This window comes from Colias eurytheme, chromosome 5 (assembly GCF_061535395.1).
Source record: "Colias eurytheme isolate Ceu_HAF_F1 chromosome 5, ilColEury1 Martin Lab GWU primary, whole genome shotgun sequence".
Lineage (NCBI taxonomy): Eukaryota > Metazoa > Arthropoda > Insecta > Lepidoptera > Pieridae > Colias > Colias eurytheme.
This window is the reverse complement of record NC_142984.1, coordinates 7,688,478-7,707,999: the sequence shown is the minus strand read 5'-3', so window position 1 is coordinate 7,707,999 and position 19,522 is coordinate 7,688,478. Positions and strand designations below refer to the sequence as shown.

The 19,522-nt window shown below is 34.5% G+C and overlaps 1 protein-coding gene across 1 annotated transcript in view; it reads right to left on the bottom strand.

The window, feature by feature from the left end:
* The window catches only part of Sol1 (CUB domain-containing protein Sol1), a 214,667-nt gene that overhangs the window by 100,234 nt on the left and 94,911 nt on the right, over nucleotides 1–19,522 (bottom strand). The window contains exon 5 of the mRNA XM_090102022.1: nucleotides 14,373–14,599. Coding sequence (XP_089958148.1) covers nucleotides 14,373–14,599 — 227 coding nt within the window. The remainder of the gene's footprint in view (nucleotides 1–14,372; nucleotides 14,600–19,522) is intronic.

Genomic DNA, 19,522 nt, shown 5'->3' with positions numbered 1-19,522 from the left:
ACTTTTATCGCCCTTAACCCGGTCTCTGGAGGGGAGTGATGTGGCTAACACACGATATTTTAGTGTATGTATTTTATCATACCTATATATTACACACAACATGTATTTAAATATTTTATTTCATATTTATATTCGTATTTAATTATAACACTAAACATTCATTACACAAAACACAAAAAATACAGACATGCATTACACTCATACAAAATAATTATAATATTTATTATTTTATGACGGAGTCGCGGTATTCGCGTAGTATGCGTGCCGCGACGAAATTATCACGGTCCCAGCGGGTAGATCGGAATATTTCTTCATGTTTCTTCACAATTGTAAAATTAACAGTTCGATCTTAGTTACCGAATGCGCATCTAGTCAGTGTCTTTTTGTTCTTGTATTTTCATGCCCAAAGTGTTGCTTGTATCTAATAATTGTCTCTCTCCTTCTACGTGGAGTAATAAACGTTAAAACTGTGAGTGTGTGGTTATTTGTGCATCACCCAAAGGTACTGTACCTAGTGTAATTAATATCCATTATCACGCACCCCCACATGATGGAAAGTAGTATGGAGATTTGAAGGGACCCGCATATGTTGAACTTATAAGTTTTATGGGCATAATTGATCGGCCCTTGGTGCGCATACGAAGAGAATTTCTTTGTTTTTATAAACCAGAAGATCATACATAACAAAGACTAAGCATTAACATAAGTGCAAAGTAATAAACGTCTCTACAAAGGATTTGTATATATAGCTTTTGAAAGTAATAATTATAAGAAGAATTTGCCTATAACTGTACCTAACTTATATTATTTTGATAAATACTTTATTTTATAAAAAAATACGATACGAATCTGTCACTTCTGTGGGAATTGTGATCACAGATACTGACAAGTAGATATCATCAGTTCCTACTGATTTAATTCCTTTGTTTATAAAAGCTTTATGACATTTTAAATCCAACGCATAAACGAAATAAGCTCACAATGCTAAAAAAAATATGAAATCTGTCCTGAGGCATTAAACTATCATATTTGTCGATTTTTTAAATGCTTTCTGTATTGCTAGATATATGAAAATCAAGTTTTCACATTGTATTAATACTCATAACTCAATGCGACTTGAAACCTATTAAATCGGAAATATCATTCAATATTAATCAAACATATTAATTTTAACTGCATTAATATCGAAGCAATTTACTAGTCTATCGTATTCTGCTAATAATATTATGTAAACTAATAAATAGTTTTACTCCTTTAGCTCATTAGCTGCTATTATATAGAGCTATTATAGCAAGCTTTAGCATAACTCTTTCTTAAAGTTCCTCATTGAAGTTCGTAGGTAATATCCGGCTAATCTATAGGCTCATACGTAAACGCTTTGAGGCGCGGTGAAAGACGCAAAACTCATTAAGAATTGTGAAGTTGGAATCGTGGAACTCGACGAGATACGGGTTGAGATTCAGCGGATTTCCTTCTGATCGAACGATCATAGGAAATGTATGTAATGAGGTACGAGGTTTCTAGTTTTTGTTTCATATAATAGAAGGAAATATAGAATTTTATTATGAATGGTTTTTTTTTATTTATTAGAGCTTTTCGATTATATTTCGTGTCACAAATTTCAAATTTTGTTCCTTATTTTGATTCGGTAAAAACTTTTATTGGAACTTGAACTCGAAACATTGAGATTTTCGAGTATAAAATCTATTTTTGATGAAGAATCATCGTATCCTAAATCCTAATGCACATTTGCATATGTGGTGTTTTTGCTGTTTAAAGTTTAAAACGAGATCGAATCAGTCCATTTTATTTAAACTATTATAAGTTCGGTACCGCTAAAATACTAGAGCTAAACAGTTAGCGAAATTAACTGAAACTCAGTTTTGGTTTAAATGAAATCCGTTAAACCTCGGATTTGAAACAACTGGGAACTTGTTATTCCAATTAATTTAATGTCGTATTTTATATCGGGATAATTTATAGTTTGTTTTCTCTCTTAGTTATTCTTTGTAAATATAAATCAATTTGATATAGTAGATATTATAGTGTTGTATTTGTATGATGGTGTAAACAGTTCGATTCCTGTAGATACTAAAAAAACCGGCAAAAAAATTGAAAACTTAAATTGATGTTTGCCCTGTATTTTCCAAAAGGGGGCCTTAGTTTTTCACTTCATTAAATACATGTAAAATTTTCATGATCTCATACAGTATATTTTGTATTTATTTTAATGTTTGTGCATATGATACGATATAAAAAACTGTTTTTCTATCCCACTTTATACTGTATTTCAGGTAAAAACAGTTATATTTTTAAACAAATTTCCCGGAAGTCCGCAGGGAAGCTAGACAATGTGCTTATAAAATGCTCAGTTAACAAGATTTCCCTTGGGACAGATTTTATAGAAATTCCAACTTTTAAAGCTTAAGATTTGGATTTTACATTGGACAAATTGTATTTATTCTTTTTCTTGAAAAAAGTGAATTCTTTATTCTATTATTCGTGATCTGGGAACTTCTTTTGTCCGTTTGCTATTGTAATTTATTTTTATCCGTTTAATTGACGGTAATATTTTTCGGTTAAATTCAGTTAGACATCATTTAAGTTTCTATATTTTTAACATGCTAATAATATGTTGGCAGAAAGGATTGTATTCAATACTCATATAATTTTTTATGGTCGACATTTATCTATATTATTATGACGGTTTCGAAATATATTATAGTTTTAACTTTGTGACGAAAAGTAGTAATATTATATCTGTATTTATATTAAATGGAATTAGAAATAACCAACTTACTTACGATTTATTTTGAGCTCTGCAAGCTTACTTCGCAAAACTAATTATTTTAAAAATTACGATACCATTATGATCTAGCTCATTATTTTAAACACGTTGTACGTGTTATTATCAAACAATATTTTTCTATGTAATCCATCAAACCGATATAATATCTCTTTTAGTACATTATGGGATCATTATTATAATGTAAACTTTATTGAGAATAGATTAACGATGACATTTAATTTGTGGTATTTTCCGCACTGGGATGTGGTTTATTGACAATGACGGATCGCCGAATTAAATGGGTTATTGGTAAATGAGTATGTAATGTGATTGTACTTTTTATATTGTTATTTTTCTTATAAGCTTCACGTCATATACTCAAGTTGTATGCGAAATAAGTATGCGACAGCCACAGATTGGAAAAAAAACCAAAAAACTTTCTAATACTTTAATTAAATAAAAATTACAATGAAATATTATATCTAAAATTATTCTAATACATTCGACGATCGAATATAGAATGAATATTTTAATTAAATTAAAATAACATGAGTTGCCCAATTGAGGTCAGCCGTCGTCACATCCACAATACGCTGAAACTGCAACGTCGGCGATCTGCTTCAGTTAGGTATACGTAATTCCTCCCCCCTTGGAACGGCGACTATTTTAGACCTTCAGTGAAAATATCGCCGGAACATTTTCAGGGTTACCCGTTTTCCTTTCTGTCTCGGTTGCAGATGGTTGCTGGTGTTCTTTCCTTCGGTTACGTCTCTTTATGCGCTGTCTAGTCATATGTATGAGAGCCAATATGACCGCACACAAAAGTATTGAGTAGACAGGTATTGTTGTGTGATGGAGGATACCTGATTGTACGCTGTCAATGTGTAAAGGATGCTGGATTAGGATTTTATCTTGGGCGTGGTGTAATCCTCGCAGATCGATGGAGTTGAGATTGATGCGGGCTGCTGCAATCTTTTGGTTTCCAATATCATAGGATATGTTGATTAATTTGAGGGGTTGGCCTCTGATCTCATCGTTGTCGTTAGCAATGGTTAATTGTCCTGTCTTGAAACGACATCCGATAGGAACCGTGATGAGATAGCTTCCTTGAAGTGATGTGTGGCTTCTATTGTTGCAAGTGAGATGTACTTTAGTTTGCTGAGGGAATGATACTACGTAGTGCTGATCATCGAGTTTTTCCATGGCCTCCCGTAACAAATTTACAGTAGTGAGCTCGCAGGATTCCTGAAGGGTTCGGTTGATGATGAGTTCTTGGATGCAATCCGATTTGGTGCGAATCTGATGAACAATCGCTTTACCACAGAGATACCAGTTTTTTAACTTCGGGCATTCTGCCTCTATGTACATGAACGACAACTCGTTTGTTGCTATGAAAGGAAAGGGTGGTATAAGGGCTTGGGCGTGTTTATTAGGAACTATGGATAATCTATAAAAGTCATACTTATCTCTAGATACTATAGGAAACTTAAAAACGAAAACTATATTTCTATCGACATAATATGATGCCGGAATAATAACATCATAATATTCTCTAAGTTCTAAATCTAAAATCTGCTCTCTACCGTAAATTACTTTTAATCTACTAACTATTGATTCTAGTATATCTATATCTATCATTGAATGATGCGTGCTCGAAGCACGAATAAAAGCTAAACTATTTTCTATCCTAAGTAATTCTTGAGTTAGATCTTCTACATTTTCAGTTAACAATTCTAGAAGTTGAGCAAACTTGGCATATTTAACTAGACTTTCTTCTCTACGTACATCACTATTGATAATCAAGTTCAACGTAGTGTTAATTTTGATCTGGTTTTCTAAAATTTGGGTTAACACACTACTATGCTTAGACATCCACTCCTTGTTAATACTAATATGATTATTAAATTCTTTAACTATTTCATTCTGATTGGTTTCTAACGTTTTAATAGCCCTATTATATGCTAAAGCATCAGTTTGATCTAAATTTCCTGTTATTCCTTTGATGATTGAACCTAATCCATCTACAAGACCTCTTTTAACGCGATTCGGTTCCAAAGATCGTAACTGCTTAAGAACTTTATCAAGCTTGTTAGAAAGATATAATATCTGAATTTCATATATTGGAAAGGTGTCGTTTGTTAATCGGTCTTGGTAGCTTAGTAGTTGAGATTGCATTGAGTTGATATTACTCTCTACGTCAGTCAAGTTTACGTATTGAAGAAATGTATGATGGTGTGTCGTAAGTCTCATAAGTCCAAGGTTGTAGGGTAGTAACCCGGGTCCGTCATCCAGGTTCTCAAGTTTTATCTCTTGAGGTCGCGTCAATGGAAGTAGCGTCATTAGCAGAATCCTGTAACAAATTGGCCGCTTTAGGTATACGTTTCAACCTTGATTTTGCTACAGGGCCGCGTTTTTTCGACGTATATATATGAATGGGTAGATTAGCTAAAACTGTATCTTGTGTATAGCGAGGGGCAGTTTTTTGTCGACTAGCAAAGGGGTTCTTAATAAAGACCTGTTGTTGGGGTGCGTATTCTATCTCGGGTTCACGAGTCTTATTTCTATTATCCATTATATCGGTACGGTGAGCAAGGGATGAAGAGTTAATTATGTCATATACTTTTGTCATTTGGTCTCTGTGATTTTGGACGTACTGTTGTAATAATGTCTGTGTAAAGTCAATGTCCATGCAGTCTCTGGGGTCAAAATGTCCTGTTAGTAAGTCAAAGGGCCTACATCGTGTGAAACTATGTATACTACTATTATAAGCTATGATTGCATAGGGCATAAGATTAATAATAGGTTCTTCTTTACGTTGTAATTTAAGAAGCCTAAGGTGTTCAAGGATAGTCAAATGAAACCTTTCGATATTTCCATTATCGTTAGGAGAATGAGCTAATATTCTATGATGGTTGATCTTATGTAATCTCGTAAATTCCATAAACAGTTGGTTGGTGAACTCGGTCCCATTATCCGTTACGATGGTTAAAGGAATACCATGATGCGTGCAATAATGTAAGAGGGATTGTAATATACTAACGGCTGTTCCGTCACGTAAGTGGTAAGCTTGACCGTATTTAGTGAAAACGTCTATAAATGTTAAGTATTTCTCGCCTTCTGCTGTAAACAAGTCTATATGAACTATTTCAAACGGCTTGGTAGCTGGAGGTACAATGTTAAACTGAGGTCTAACGGGATGCCTATCATACTTTGCCTGTCCGCATAGTGTACATTCACTTATGAATTTTGTTATGTGTTCCTTCATCTTTGGCCAATAATACTTCCGGGATAAAGCCAAAAAAGATTCATTTATTCCTCTATGGTTGGTTTTTCCGTCATGGTAGTGGCGGATAATTTCCTGTTGACGAAGATAATCCTTAACATTTTCCAATTCCATTTTAACTAACACAAGATTCATGGATGAACTTCTAAATTTATCTTGTAGTATCGGGATAATCGAATACATTCCCAATGGAGGAGTAATTAACAGGGCGGTTTTTACCTTTGGATTTACGTATTCTTTGACGGCGTTGATTACGTCTTCCTCTAAATTAGATTCTGATAATTGAATACTAATGCGCGTGTGGGTATCAAATGGTTTAGTTACCTGAGGCCGCTTTTTAACACCATTCACGATAGTAAAGTGTACTTGTCTATTGAATTTATTGAGTGGTTCGTCTGTGATAGGGATTTCCAAAATTGGATTCTCATTACTAGTGTGAACAGTCTCAGTAGATGAATTAGCTTGAGCTCGTATGCTATCGGATGGATTTCCCATAATTGAATTAAGCTCGTCAATTTCATCTATCAAAAACATTACGTCTTTAGTATGAATTTCTACCCGGGAAAGAGCGTCAGCATTGGTGTTAATTTTACCTTTTTTATAAACTACTGTAAAATCGTACTCGCTCAGTTTAAGTCGCCATCTTGTAAGACGTGAATTCGGCTCTTTCAGATTCATCATCCATTGTAGTGGCTTGTGGTCGGTTATGATCTTGAACTTTCGACCAAATAGATAGGGTCTAAAGTATTTTGTAGCCCATACTATAGCAAGCAGTTCTTTTTCGATTGTACTGTAGTTCAACTCACTTTCGTTTAGGGTTCGCGATGCATAACACACGGGTTTATCTGACCCAATCGGACCCTGTGATAGGATGGCTCCAATAGCAACATTCGATGCATCCGTAGTTAGTACAAATTCCTTGGTAAAATCAGGATATTGCAGGATGGGGTCGTTAGTTAAGAGACTTTTGCATTTCTCAAAGCAATTTATGTATTCATTGTCGACACTGATTTTCCTCCCTTTCTTCAAACATTGAGTGAGTGGCTTAGTAGTGCGAGCGAAATCTGGAATAAATTTCCTATAATAACCAAGTAGGCCTAGGAATTGTTTTATTTCTTTAGGTGTCTTCGGGATGGGGTATTTTCTTATAGCCTCTATCTTGTCAGGATTTGGTTTGATTCCATCCTTACTGATGATGTGTCCAAGATAAGCTGTTTCAAGCTTCAGAAACTCGGATTTATCCATCTGAATTTTGAAGTTTGAATCTCTAAGTCTCTGAAAAACCTTTTCAAGATTAATCATGTGCTCCTGTAGGGATGTGCTGAACACTATTATATCATCGAGATATATGCCTAGTGAGGCATATCTCGTTTTGTAGCCCTCTCAAGACGTTGTCCATTACTCGCTGAAATGTGGACGGAGAATTTTTGAGTCCCATAGGCATACGTAGAAATTCAAAATGACCGTGTTCAACATTAAATGCTGTCTTTTCTATGTCCTGTGGATCCATTTCCACTTGATAAAATCTACTCGCCAAATCAAGTGTGGTGAAGTACTGGCACTTCCCTAACTTATCCAGAACATCACTTATATTGGGAATAGGATATTTATCGTCTAGCGTTTTTTCGTTGACTTTTCGAAAATCAACCACAAGACGCCATTTCTGCTTACCAGATGCATCTATCTTCTTTGGTACTACCCAAATGGGTGAGCTCCATGCAGATTCAGATGGTCGTATTATACCCTGTTCCAACATTTTCTTGATCTGGTCCCTTACTTCCTGACGGTGTACGAATGGATATCGGTAGCTCTTTGTATGAACCGGCAATTCATCAGTAGTTCTTATTCGATGTTTAATTTTATTCGTAAAGGTAAGAGCTTCCCCTTCAATGTAAAAAACGTCAGAATAGCGAGAGCAAAGCTTAATAAGATTAGCTTCTTCCTCTTCGTTCAAGTGATCCGTTCGTAAACGTGAAATGACATCACGTGCGCGTGAGTTTAATTGTTGAGTACGCGTGCACTCAACATTAAATAATTCTGCGTGCGCTGGTGTATCTAATGAAAATATGATGTCATTTGGTGTAGGGTTCTCAATCTCCAAATAACCACGGTTATTCTTAATAGTAGTAATACATTCGTGAATTATGCAATTACAAAGTACTTGCTCCCTAACGAGTACATCGCCATCAATCGTATCTACGGGAATACGAATGATTTTAGAAGTTCCCGCTGGAATTATATCCTCGTATAAGTTCACGTTGCAAGAGTTGTACATCATAATAGGATTTGACGCAGAGCGAGTTAACAGTTTACCTTCTCTTAAGTCAATTCGAGCTTCCCAACCGCTTAATAAATCTAAACCTATAAGTCCGTCGAAGTAGTCATGAAATCGATATATGAAAAGCTTCATACTATCAGGGTCATTAAACTCATCGAAACATGGTAAGGTTATTGAATAGTTATTCCTACTGGTCGCATGTATATTGGTTACTTCAAAAGGATCGAAATTGAGTGGATAATTTGCAAAATATTTCTCGACAGCTTCAGGGCTTATGAAGGATTGGTTAGCACCCGTATCAATAAGTAGTTTCAAAGGTGGGTTCCTAATCTGAATGTATGGTAACTGTCTTTGCGTTTGAAGATTCAATTCTATCTTGGTTTTGGTGAATTCGAATCCTCCTGAAAATCCTGTTCGGTTTGACTAGGTCCTAAATGCGTTTGATAGTCGTCATGTGGTGGGTTGTTCACAGTAGTATCGTAATACGTCATGTCATAGGTGGGTTCATGAGTAAGTCCATTATCAGAGTAGTCATAATACTGCGTATAGTCAGGTTCTTGATAATAACCACCGTAACCGTAGTAAAAGTCATTATAAGCCGCGGAGTCGTTCAAGTTAAGTTCACGGGATTTAAAATAATTGGATGGTGGTGGATTACCAAATTTACTCCAATCATGACCCGCGATCATCCTATTAGTCGGAGGCAATTCTTTAGGAGTGAATCGTTGTACCCCACTCATAGGCTGAGGGCCTTGTGTCTGTGGTGAATTATGGCGTGGTTGTAATCTAAATACATTACTCCGAGGATTATAGTTAGGTGGAGGTGCAGCGAACATTCTTTGCGTGTTAGTGGGCATACGATTTTGGTTAAATGGGTGTGTAGGAGGCCTAAACGGGCGTGGTGCCATAGGGGCCTGCAAGTTGACTGGTGATTGGTGATTCTGTAGACGCGGGGGTGTGAAAGATAACGAGGGTTGTGCGAGGTTAATCTTAGGAGTTGGTTGGTTTTTAGTAGTGTCATTTCGCGATTGGAGGTACATTACATTAAGTTCCTCCTGGACGTATTCGAGCGCCTTTTCGATAGTAGGAGGGCGCATGCAGCGTATACGGGAACCTAGAGGTTCTTTAAGTCCTCGTACAAACGCTTGCATCGTCACTTTCTTATATAAATCGCGTTTCGCTTCGATGGTAGTGGCAATACTTTCATGCAACGTCACATAGGTCATGATAGTGCTGAACAAAGTTTGACAATGCTCATAAAATTCTTGAGGTGTTCTACTACCTTGCGTCGTTAAGGAGAGGTCATTGTACAAGGCGGTTTCATCGCGTTGATCCGAAAAGTTATTAATCAGAGCACTTCGAATACCTAACCAACTATCCGGTATGCCATTAGAATTAATTGTACATGCTGCGGTCCCAGTTATTTTGTTAAGGATACCATTCAGCAAGCACAAATTAGAAAACTCGCTACCCGGTTCGGTGCTCAAATATTGCACAACTACTTGATCGCATATTCTTATAAACCGAGGTAAAATGTTGGGATTTCCATCAAAATCGGGAACTAAGCGAAGGGCTTTAAAAATTGTGTCCGGGTCTCTAGGATGTGCCATTTCTAAATTGAATAAATTATCTAAAAATAAACTATTATCTAAATCTGTATCTCTATTGTTATCTACTACACGTTGGCGGGCCTGACGCGATTCAGGGTCCCGCGACCTAAAGGCTCTAGGGTGATAAATTTTGTGCTAAAGGATACACTTAGGAATAAAGGAAGCAACACGAGAATAATTCAAGTGTACTTACATATACTGCATTTTCTGGTTTCTCTCCGTGAATCGAAGTTTGGATTCCCCTGGGCTGTTGCAGAACTGTAGATTCGTGATATCCGATGCCGGTGCTTGAAAGCCCCCAAAGTAGCTTCTCGACGTATAGTTATATCGATGTAAGATAATTAGTCTTGAATACTACTTGCGGATATCCTACCGACTGCGCCAAATAAGTATGCGACAGCCACAGATTGGAAAAAAAACCAAAAAACTTTCTAATACTTTAATTAAATAAAAATTACAATGAAATATTATATCTAAAATTATTCTAATACATTCGACGATCGAATATAGAATGAATATTTTAATTAAATTAAAATAACATGAGTTGCCCAATTGAGGTCAGCCGTCGTCACATCCACAATACGCTGAAACTGCAACGTCGGCGATCTGCTTCAGTTAGGTATACGTAATTTGCGCTATAGAAGAGCAGAATTTCAATCGATGTGACAAATATACATCTAGCAATGTACGAGCGGCTTTGCCCGCTTTGTAGAAACGTTAACAAACTTTATACTAAAACCTTGCTCCTAAATCGCTCTATCTATTAAAGAACCCCATCAAAATCTGTTTCGTAGTTTTAAAGATCTATGCATACAGACACAGACGGCGGAAACGACTTTGTTTTATAGTATATCTATATAATATAACTATATATAAAACGGAAGTCGCGTGACCGATGAAGGGTATGCGACAAATGCATAAAATATATTTCTCTGATCGATTTACTTTATTGACAAGTAGGTGATAAGCCTTCTATGTCCTATCAGGCCGATACGTTTTTTAGGATCTCTACAAATTAAGTTATTTCCTAACTTCTGGAAAGTTATAGTAGTGCAATGAATATGAAAATTTGTATGCATGCTAAAGCAATCAAAAGTTTCAAGAGTTTTCTTCGTAGTATGTGGTATTCATCAATGTACCCTAATGTGTTAAAACATTCCAATCAGAATCTATCTATCAAACGATTAATTAATTATCTTACTCCTCATGGTTTTTACATGATTTTTAAATTTATAGATATCTATACGTACCTAGATATTATAATACGTAATTCAATAATTCAGCACAGAAATGATTAAATTAATATCAAGTTTAATTCTTTAAATTGTCTAGTTTACTCCTTCACTTTGATCTTTTATCCTTTGCCGTATTTATATCGGTTTAAACTTCAGACAAAGGATAAATTAATCAAGAGTGCAATGAAATGTGAAAACACGTGAAATGTCTTTAGGTGCACATTCGACAAAGGCAAGTATTTGACGTGAGGACTTATTGACTAGGCATATAGAAAGCGTACTAGAGTTGCTTAATTTTATGAATGAAACATTTTATATGAAAAGTAAAATAGTCTATACTCTATACTTAATAAAAGTATAAAACAGTGTTTAAACAGTTTATAATAAAAGGGGTAGTACAAATCTGTATCCGCTTTTAATAAAGTATAAAACGAACATTTAATTTTCAGTATGATTGAATAGATAAATACTTTATTTTATAAGTTTGAAATTGTATCAGTAGGATTCAAAATCATTAGAGTTTGAAAAAGAAAGTACAAATCAGATTAAGCAGAAAATATACTAAGGATTCTATTTAATATCTGCTCTATAAAATAAGTCTTTAATTATAAAGAAGGATCATTTTCTTGTTTTCAAAACGCACAGTTAAGTATATAATTATCTAATTTTGACTGCGATTGAACAGATAAATACTTTATTTTATTTTCACAAAGGTTGAAATTGTATCAGTGGGAACAGTATAGATTTAAAATTATAAGAGTACGAAATAAAAAAAATTATTATTATTATTTATTATAAAATTACCAGGATAAGCAGGAAATATAAAGATTCCATTTAATATCTGCTCTTTAAATAAGTCTTTATTCACTTTTTCTTGTTTTCAAAATGCATTTATTAATTAAATAATTATTTTCACGCTTTATAAAGGAAAATAATAGTATCATCATTTTAAACAAATTCTATTTATATAAATTTATAATTAATAGTAATTATGAAACGAATTTTATATCGCGCAGGCTTTGAAATCATAGACAAATATAATTACTCCTACTAATAGTATTAAACTAAATTCACACCAAAATTATGACGATATAGGGAACAGATACCAAACTCAATGTCACACTGTCGCTGCCTATTACATGTATTAGATTTGATCCTTGTATTAAAGATGCGTGAAATGATAAGCCGGCCGCTATCATAGATCCCAGGTTTAACACCAATGCGGGTCTGACATCAAACACTTGACGTTATGTAGGATCTCTTTGATGGATTTATGGACACGCTTAACTATGCTGGATCATGACTTTGTTGGGAATATATTTTAGTCGCATTTTGGGTTATGTAATGTGGTGGAATTTTTTTTTCTTATCAGACTATTATATTTGGTAGAATTTTTTTTGCTTACATTTATGGACATGTCACTGGTGTTGTTAAATAACTAGGTATTTGGTAACTAAATGCAGAGAAGATGCGTGGTAATATAATTTTTTTGATATCCAGCATATAACAAAATCATACTTTTGTCTATAGAATGAGGTACGAGTATGAATATTCACTCACTGTAAATAAGGATTTTTGCAATATTATAATATGGTATACTTATGAAGCTGACCGAAGTAAATTTTAAATGAACCTCCATCCTATGCATTCCGTCAGTTAATTCTCTATAACATCCAAAGAACTCGTAAATCAAACACCTGTGTTACAATTGATTATTCAACTAAAACATAACTAAGTTACAAAGAAAGCTTGCCAAGTCAGCAGAAGCATCTGGCATGAGCCCACTTGGCCAGAAGCTGCTGATGGTTATAGCTGTGTAACGAATGCCAATTTATTCTATAATATAATAAGATTTTAGTACTTCTATCTACTCGTCCAATGGCCGTAGTCAATTATAGTAGTAGACTTCGCTGTTGGTGCTATTCTGCTGTAATGAGACGATTTTTCATGAGATGTAATGTCTTAATAGGTAACAGACAAGTTAGATATTTTACAACACAGTAAAAAGTAAAATATAATGTAACACATCAGAGTATAACAGTTATTAATATTAGAATTCCATGCTAACATTCATATATCAAAATATATACTCTCTAAGCTATAAGACAACGCGCCATAACAACATGCACTTCTTGCTTCATATAAATCAACTATTGCGTATGTATAATTATTATTTATACTAATATTATAAAGCTGAAGAGTTTGTATGTTTGAACTCGCTAATCTTAGGAATTACTGGCTCGATTTGAAAAAATTCTTTCGGTATTAGATAGCCCATTTATCAAGGAAGGCTATAAGACTATAATATCATCATCATCAAGCTAAGACCAACAGGAGTAGAGCAATGCGGGTGAAACCGCAGGGCACAGCTAGTTTTTAATTAATACTAAGTTCACTAAAAACTTAAACTCTATTATTAATATATTTCGATTAAATGTATTGTGGCAATAATTATTTTAGATGATCTCAGCATTATGGCAATTCCAATGAGTTTAATACTATTCAATATTAATTGAAAGCAATCAAATTTTATGCGGTAAATCTATTTGTGGTGTAATTACGCTGGATTGCTTTTTGCGTAATAAATATCCATTTAATGTTTCGTTAATATTTAAATTTTTCATTTTCAAGTTTGACCTCACGATGTGAAATTTGTTCAACGTTTAAATACATTTAATTTGATCGCCTATTATAGTGCACAGGTGTGAGTACCCTAGTCCTTATTCATTTCATATCGTCCAGAAGGATATAGATTTAGCACACATCCATTTAAATATATTTGAGATACGATCATATTTAACCTGATCCTAATACACCAAGTATCTCGTGCGCAAAAATATTTACAATGACATGCAATAATAGATAATTTAGTATAAAAAAAGAATGATAATAATTAATTTTTCAAGACAAAAGTTTGTCTGTGAATGAAAGTCATAATCCTTTTTTTATAGTGGGGAAATCTTCCAAAGATACCCACGGCCCCCGGGGAAGGAGCCGTGGGTTATGTCGGATTCTTACCGACTAAAACCCCACTATGTTCCGTCGAGCAGTCATAATCCTGTAAAACGAATGAGAATTTAATTACATTATAAAACCTCACGGTATCATTCTGTGAAAAAGCGCGCAAAACATTCAGATACAGAATAAGTTAAATAATGTATTCGTATAAATAACTCACGTTTGTCAATGAAGCTGTACGTTCCCAAAAAACCGGTGGAGTTGTTCTGTCTCGATCCTGTATGGAACTCCAGTACCAGGGATTGTCCTGGAGAGTACAACGCTGGTGGAATGTCAGCTCTGCCCCCACACAGCTCTTTGGCCCAGCCTGATCGCTCGTTGATGGCTCCAGGAGGCCCAGGGCCTTGCACCTCCCAGTACACCTTTATGTAGTCTCCTCGTGTGCAACTGAAACAAAGGGGAGATTTAATTGTGTGCGTATAAACTATAAGAAGTACACGTTAAAGTTAAAAAAGCATAAACCTGAATAACAGTGGTTAAATTATCTGATAGGCCATTTTTTACGTTTTTTTAATTTATAGTTTAGTGCAGAAAACTCATTTTTTCCAAATTCCAATATTCAGGCATATTTACCAAAAATCCTATTAATTTTTCTCTGGTCTATATGCAATAAAGTTTCCGATTTCAATAATCTATTTCACCAACCATAAACAAATTCTATTTTGATTAAAAATACAAAAATAAACCGAATGAATCACTACTAAAATGTTTTTCCGCAATAAAGTGGGAAAGTTCTTAAGTTTTCAATTTTTTATGAAAATTGTAATGAAAGCAATTAAAGAGGTACTTAACGGTGAGATATGGAAGGTATTTAAATAATTCATCTGCATAATTTGGCGCAATAAGCGCTCATTAAGCATATTAAGATGGTATGCGGAGATATACGGAAGCGAAATGCATGTAGTTCAAGAGCTGATGCAATACTATTTATTTTGTTTTTAATTTAAATTTTCAATTGAAATTACGAAAAGGTCAACGTTTTTAAGTACACTTCACATAGAATCACTTAGTGGTTTGTATATAGACACTTTGATCATTTCGTAGTTACTATCCTGTAATGTTACACACGAATTATTATTGAAATATTTGGCTACTAGCTGTTGCCCGCGACTTCGTCCGCGATTCGGTCGTTTTTCGTCATTCGTCGTTTAAAAAAAATACGTGACACTTTATTTTTTAATGTTCTTAATTGTCTCTTATAAAATTTAACTACATTAAAATTGAATACTCTGATAAGAAAATCTTAAAATCATCGAAAATCATAGACATCGAATATCTGAGGAAAACATGAATGAATGTGATTTAAATTCTACATTTCTTAGTAATTAAAATAATAATCTAAATTAAATGTAGATTAACAGTTTGAGCGCACCGTTATAGAATATGTACCTAAGTAATAAATTACGTTAGTTTACATAGTAACTTTACTAAAAACACGATGACTTTCTTTCGCGCTCGGTACCACAAACTAAACATGTTTGTGGTACGTGGCCCGCGTCACTTTACCCCCCACGAGTTCCCCTCCGTTGCTATGCGAAAATACATTCGTCGCCCTACTGTAGGAAAAATTGTAATACTGCGGCCTGGGCGTTATAACACGCTCAGGGAATTCCTGAGTGCTGATAGACTTCCGTCTATCGGCATTTATACCAATTTTATATTAATATCACCATCTTGAGGAAAAGCTTCTAATGTCGATTTAAAACGCATATATACGGATTAACCTGATGAATTAACATGTTCTAAAATTGTGAAATGAGTTCAGTTTTAAATTCGAGAAATATTGATTTCTTGTATTCGATTATTCGTCGTAGTCGAATACAAAATATATTTAAAGAAACTTAGGTTGGCCTTCAGGCAAAAGGGATCCTATCAAATGATAAACTTGACCTTGTATCTTAAAAGTAAGAATGAAAGGAGCATCTGATAATTGTTGAGCACCAAAGGATCATTTAAAACGCAATACTATAAGAGCTAATATTGTCTAAGAACTGTTTAGATTGCACATGTTCCTCTAAAACTTAAAAGTAGTGATTTCAAAGGTTCCGGCGTATCTTCAAACGAAAGCCGACTCCTTACTCCACTTTAAAGCATTACAAAAAGAACATACTACGTTAATATCGCCTATACAGAAGATGATCTGTAATCAATTGTGAGGTTATAAGCAAACCCACTTTTATATTATTTTGTCGGACCACACCACCGAATTTGTAGATTGATCTTCTATGTTTACCTCTAAGTCATTAAGACTATGTCGAAATCTGTCTGCAATAAGACGGGCCTCTCGCTATTCGTCCGTTTAAAGAGACCAATAGTTTCAATTCTTAATCTTTCATTAAACAAACTTATTAATCGTTCTTGTCTCAAATAATGGTAATATTCGCGTCCCTACTCTAGTCATTGCTTATGCTCATGTTCATCTTCGAGAGATCGAATAATATTATGGTGCACCCTATTATTTGTCAAACGGTCTTCATATTGAGTAAAAGTTTCAGAATTCTCGAGATAAAATATGACGATCGTGATCAGCTGTGAGACGTAATTCCCTCTCAGTGAGGGTTTCGGTCTCACGGGATAGTACAATATGCCATTTGCGATCAGCTGTGAGACGTTATATATACCCTCAGTGAAGGTTTCGGTCTCACAGGATAGTACATGCCGTTCGCGGTCAGCTGTGAGCCGCAATTCTCGTTGTGAAGCGGTTTCAGGTTCGGCATAACACATGTTGTTTTCGGTCAATAGTAAGCCTCTTATCTCTAACGATCCTTGAGAACTCTTATTTCTCATTTTCTTAACTTTGCTCGAATTTCGATATATAAAGATTTTTTAGGTGGCACTGATGCGGGTGAATAAAAATTAAAACGGACTAAGAGTGTTATAATCTCAATCATCATCATCAATACATATAATAAAATTGTGGAAAAGTGATGTCTGTACAATTAAAATATGTAGAAAAAAATTAGCAGGTGTTATTATTATCGAGAAATCGAGAGAAACCATTTTTTTCTCTTAAAAGCTCCCCCCCCTCCCACTTCCCGAACTCCGATTGACCGTAATTTATTTTTCCTTACATTTTTATCATATCCTTTTCTAATGGGTTTCATCCTACTGCGATTTTTTTTTGTTTCAAAAATTATCTACCCTGGTGTATAGGTAAATTTTCCACATAAAATGTCCTTTAAATTATGTCGTATTATATTTTTAACCCCCGACGCAAAAAGACTGGTGTTATGTGTTTGACCGCTATGTATTTCTGTGTGTGTGTGTGTGTCTGTCTATGGCACCGTAGCTGGCTAACAGGTAAACCGAATTAGATGCGGTTTTTTTTGTTAGGCAGAATATTTTCCGACGCTGGTTCTTAGATAAAGTGTATCAAAATTGGTTCATCCACTTATTATACCTACATAGGGGTAAAAGTGGGAATGAAAAAAATTAAAGTTATAATTTATTTTTAAAGATCGTCGGGAAGTTTATGAAATTATTTATTCCTTTTTCTATACACTTTTCTTCGTCTAAACGGTTTAGTTACGTGCTCTCTCTCTCTTCAGCCTTTAGTTACGTGCGTGAGACAGGAAAGATCTAATTTGGATTTGTTTCTGGATTTGATAAAAACTGAGTATCGATTAAGCTGATCAGTGGCTACTGGCTACACCATAGATTATTAAAAACATCCGTTTAAGAAAGGAAGGAAATAGAATTTGCTCCTCTCCCCCCCCCCCTGGTTCCTAAAAAATAATATGACATAATTTAAAAGAAATTTTACGTAGAATTAGTTAGGCATTTCTTTTTTGATTTTCGATATTATATACTAATCATAATTTTTAATTACAATATGTAGTAACTATTTGGTATAGGTTAGGCATTTCATTTCTTGATTTTCTTTAATAATTTGGTACGTAAGTTTTTTAGCTCAGTTTAGTAAGAAATTTTAATAACAATTCTTTTAATTATTTATGGTAGTACAACAGTACAGTATGGTTGTACGTATTTACTCAATAATTGTATGTTAAGTAGTAATTCAGCATGGGCGTAGCCACGGTGGGGCTGGGTGGGGCGCTTACCCTGGCTTTGATCTGGTAGGTACTAATTGTGAAGGGGAGTGGGCGTGGGCGTGGGATTGGGACTGAACGTGGCATATGGCGTGGGAGTGCGAGTGGGCGCGGGAGTGGGAGCATGAAAATAAAAATGATTTTTTATTGTTGCCCCACCCTGAGCCCATGGTCATAGGTCCCATAGTCACTATTCCACGCGAACGAAGTCGCGGGGACAGCTAGTAGACAAATATAATCAGAAAGCTTTGAACTCCTAAGCTCAACCATAAAAGATAGACATTTATGATGTCGGGAGATATTTTTTATATAATATGGAGAACATTTCTTTCATACTTGATTTCTGTGTAGCTTTAACCATTAAGATACACGCATTAAGAACGCACACGCGACGAAAGCTTAAAAATGGAGTTGCTGCTCTGCTCACGAATATGAAAAATAATTGTACCAAGTTTCGTTTAAATCCGTCGAGTAGTTTTTGTTTCTATAACGGTTATACAGACAGACAGACGGACAAACATTTTTGACGTCGATGTCGATCTCTAATAGTTATTTAGGAAATATATTTCATGTGCAGAATTGACCTCTACAGATTTAATATAAGTAGGTATACATATATTTAGATTCCAATTTCCATGTAACGTTAAATTCGACTATATAATAACTAACAGACAACGCAGGTTACTCTCGTTTCCGTAAGTTGAGGCGGCTACATATTCGGTCCTAATAACATGACTTTTTGTGAACGAAACGACAGCGCGGTTTAATTCGATGGCAACACCATCAGAAAAAAGGAAATATTTTTAACTTTGAAAAAATATTATGATTTACACTATTAATACTATTTTAACATTAACACAAAATATGAGACTGTGAGTGTGTAAAAATAAATCCAGCTAGTTTCACATCACACTTATGTTTATAATTAGGTATACGACATGAAAATATATTAATTACCAAGCAATAATCATACAGATAAATACTGAACAAAAGTATTAACAGTCAAAGTATATTTTTACTAACAACATGTAAATGATGAAGGAATAATAATTATCAACGAACTAACCTTTTTGTATTAGAGTCCCGCCTCGTGATCGAATTATTAAAACACGAAGATTTTTAAAAATGTAACCAATGAACACAATCAATATTAGATTAACTGTAATGGTGTCTAGTTTGACTTAAAATAATATACATCTACCCTCACTTTTAAAAATGTAGTATATTCACACGAATTATATAAGCGCACCTTATAGGGAAG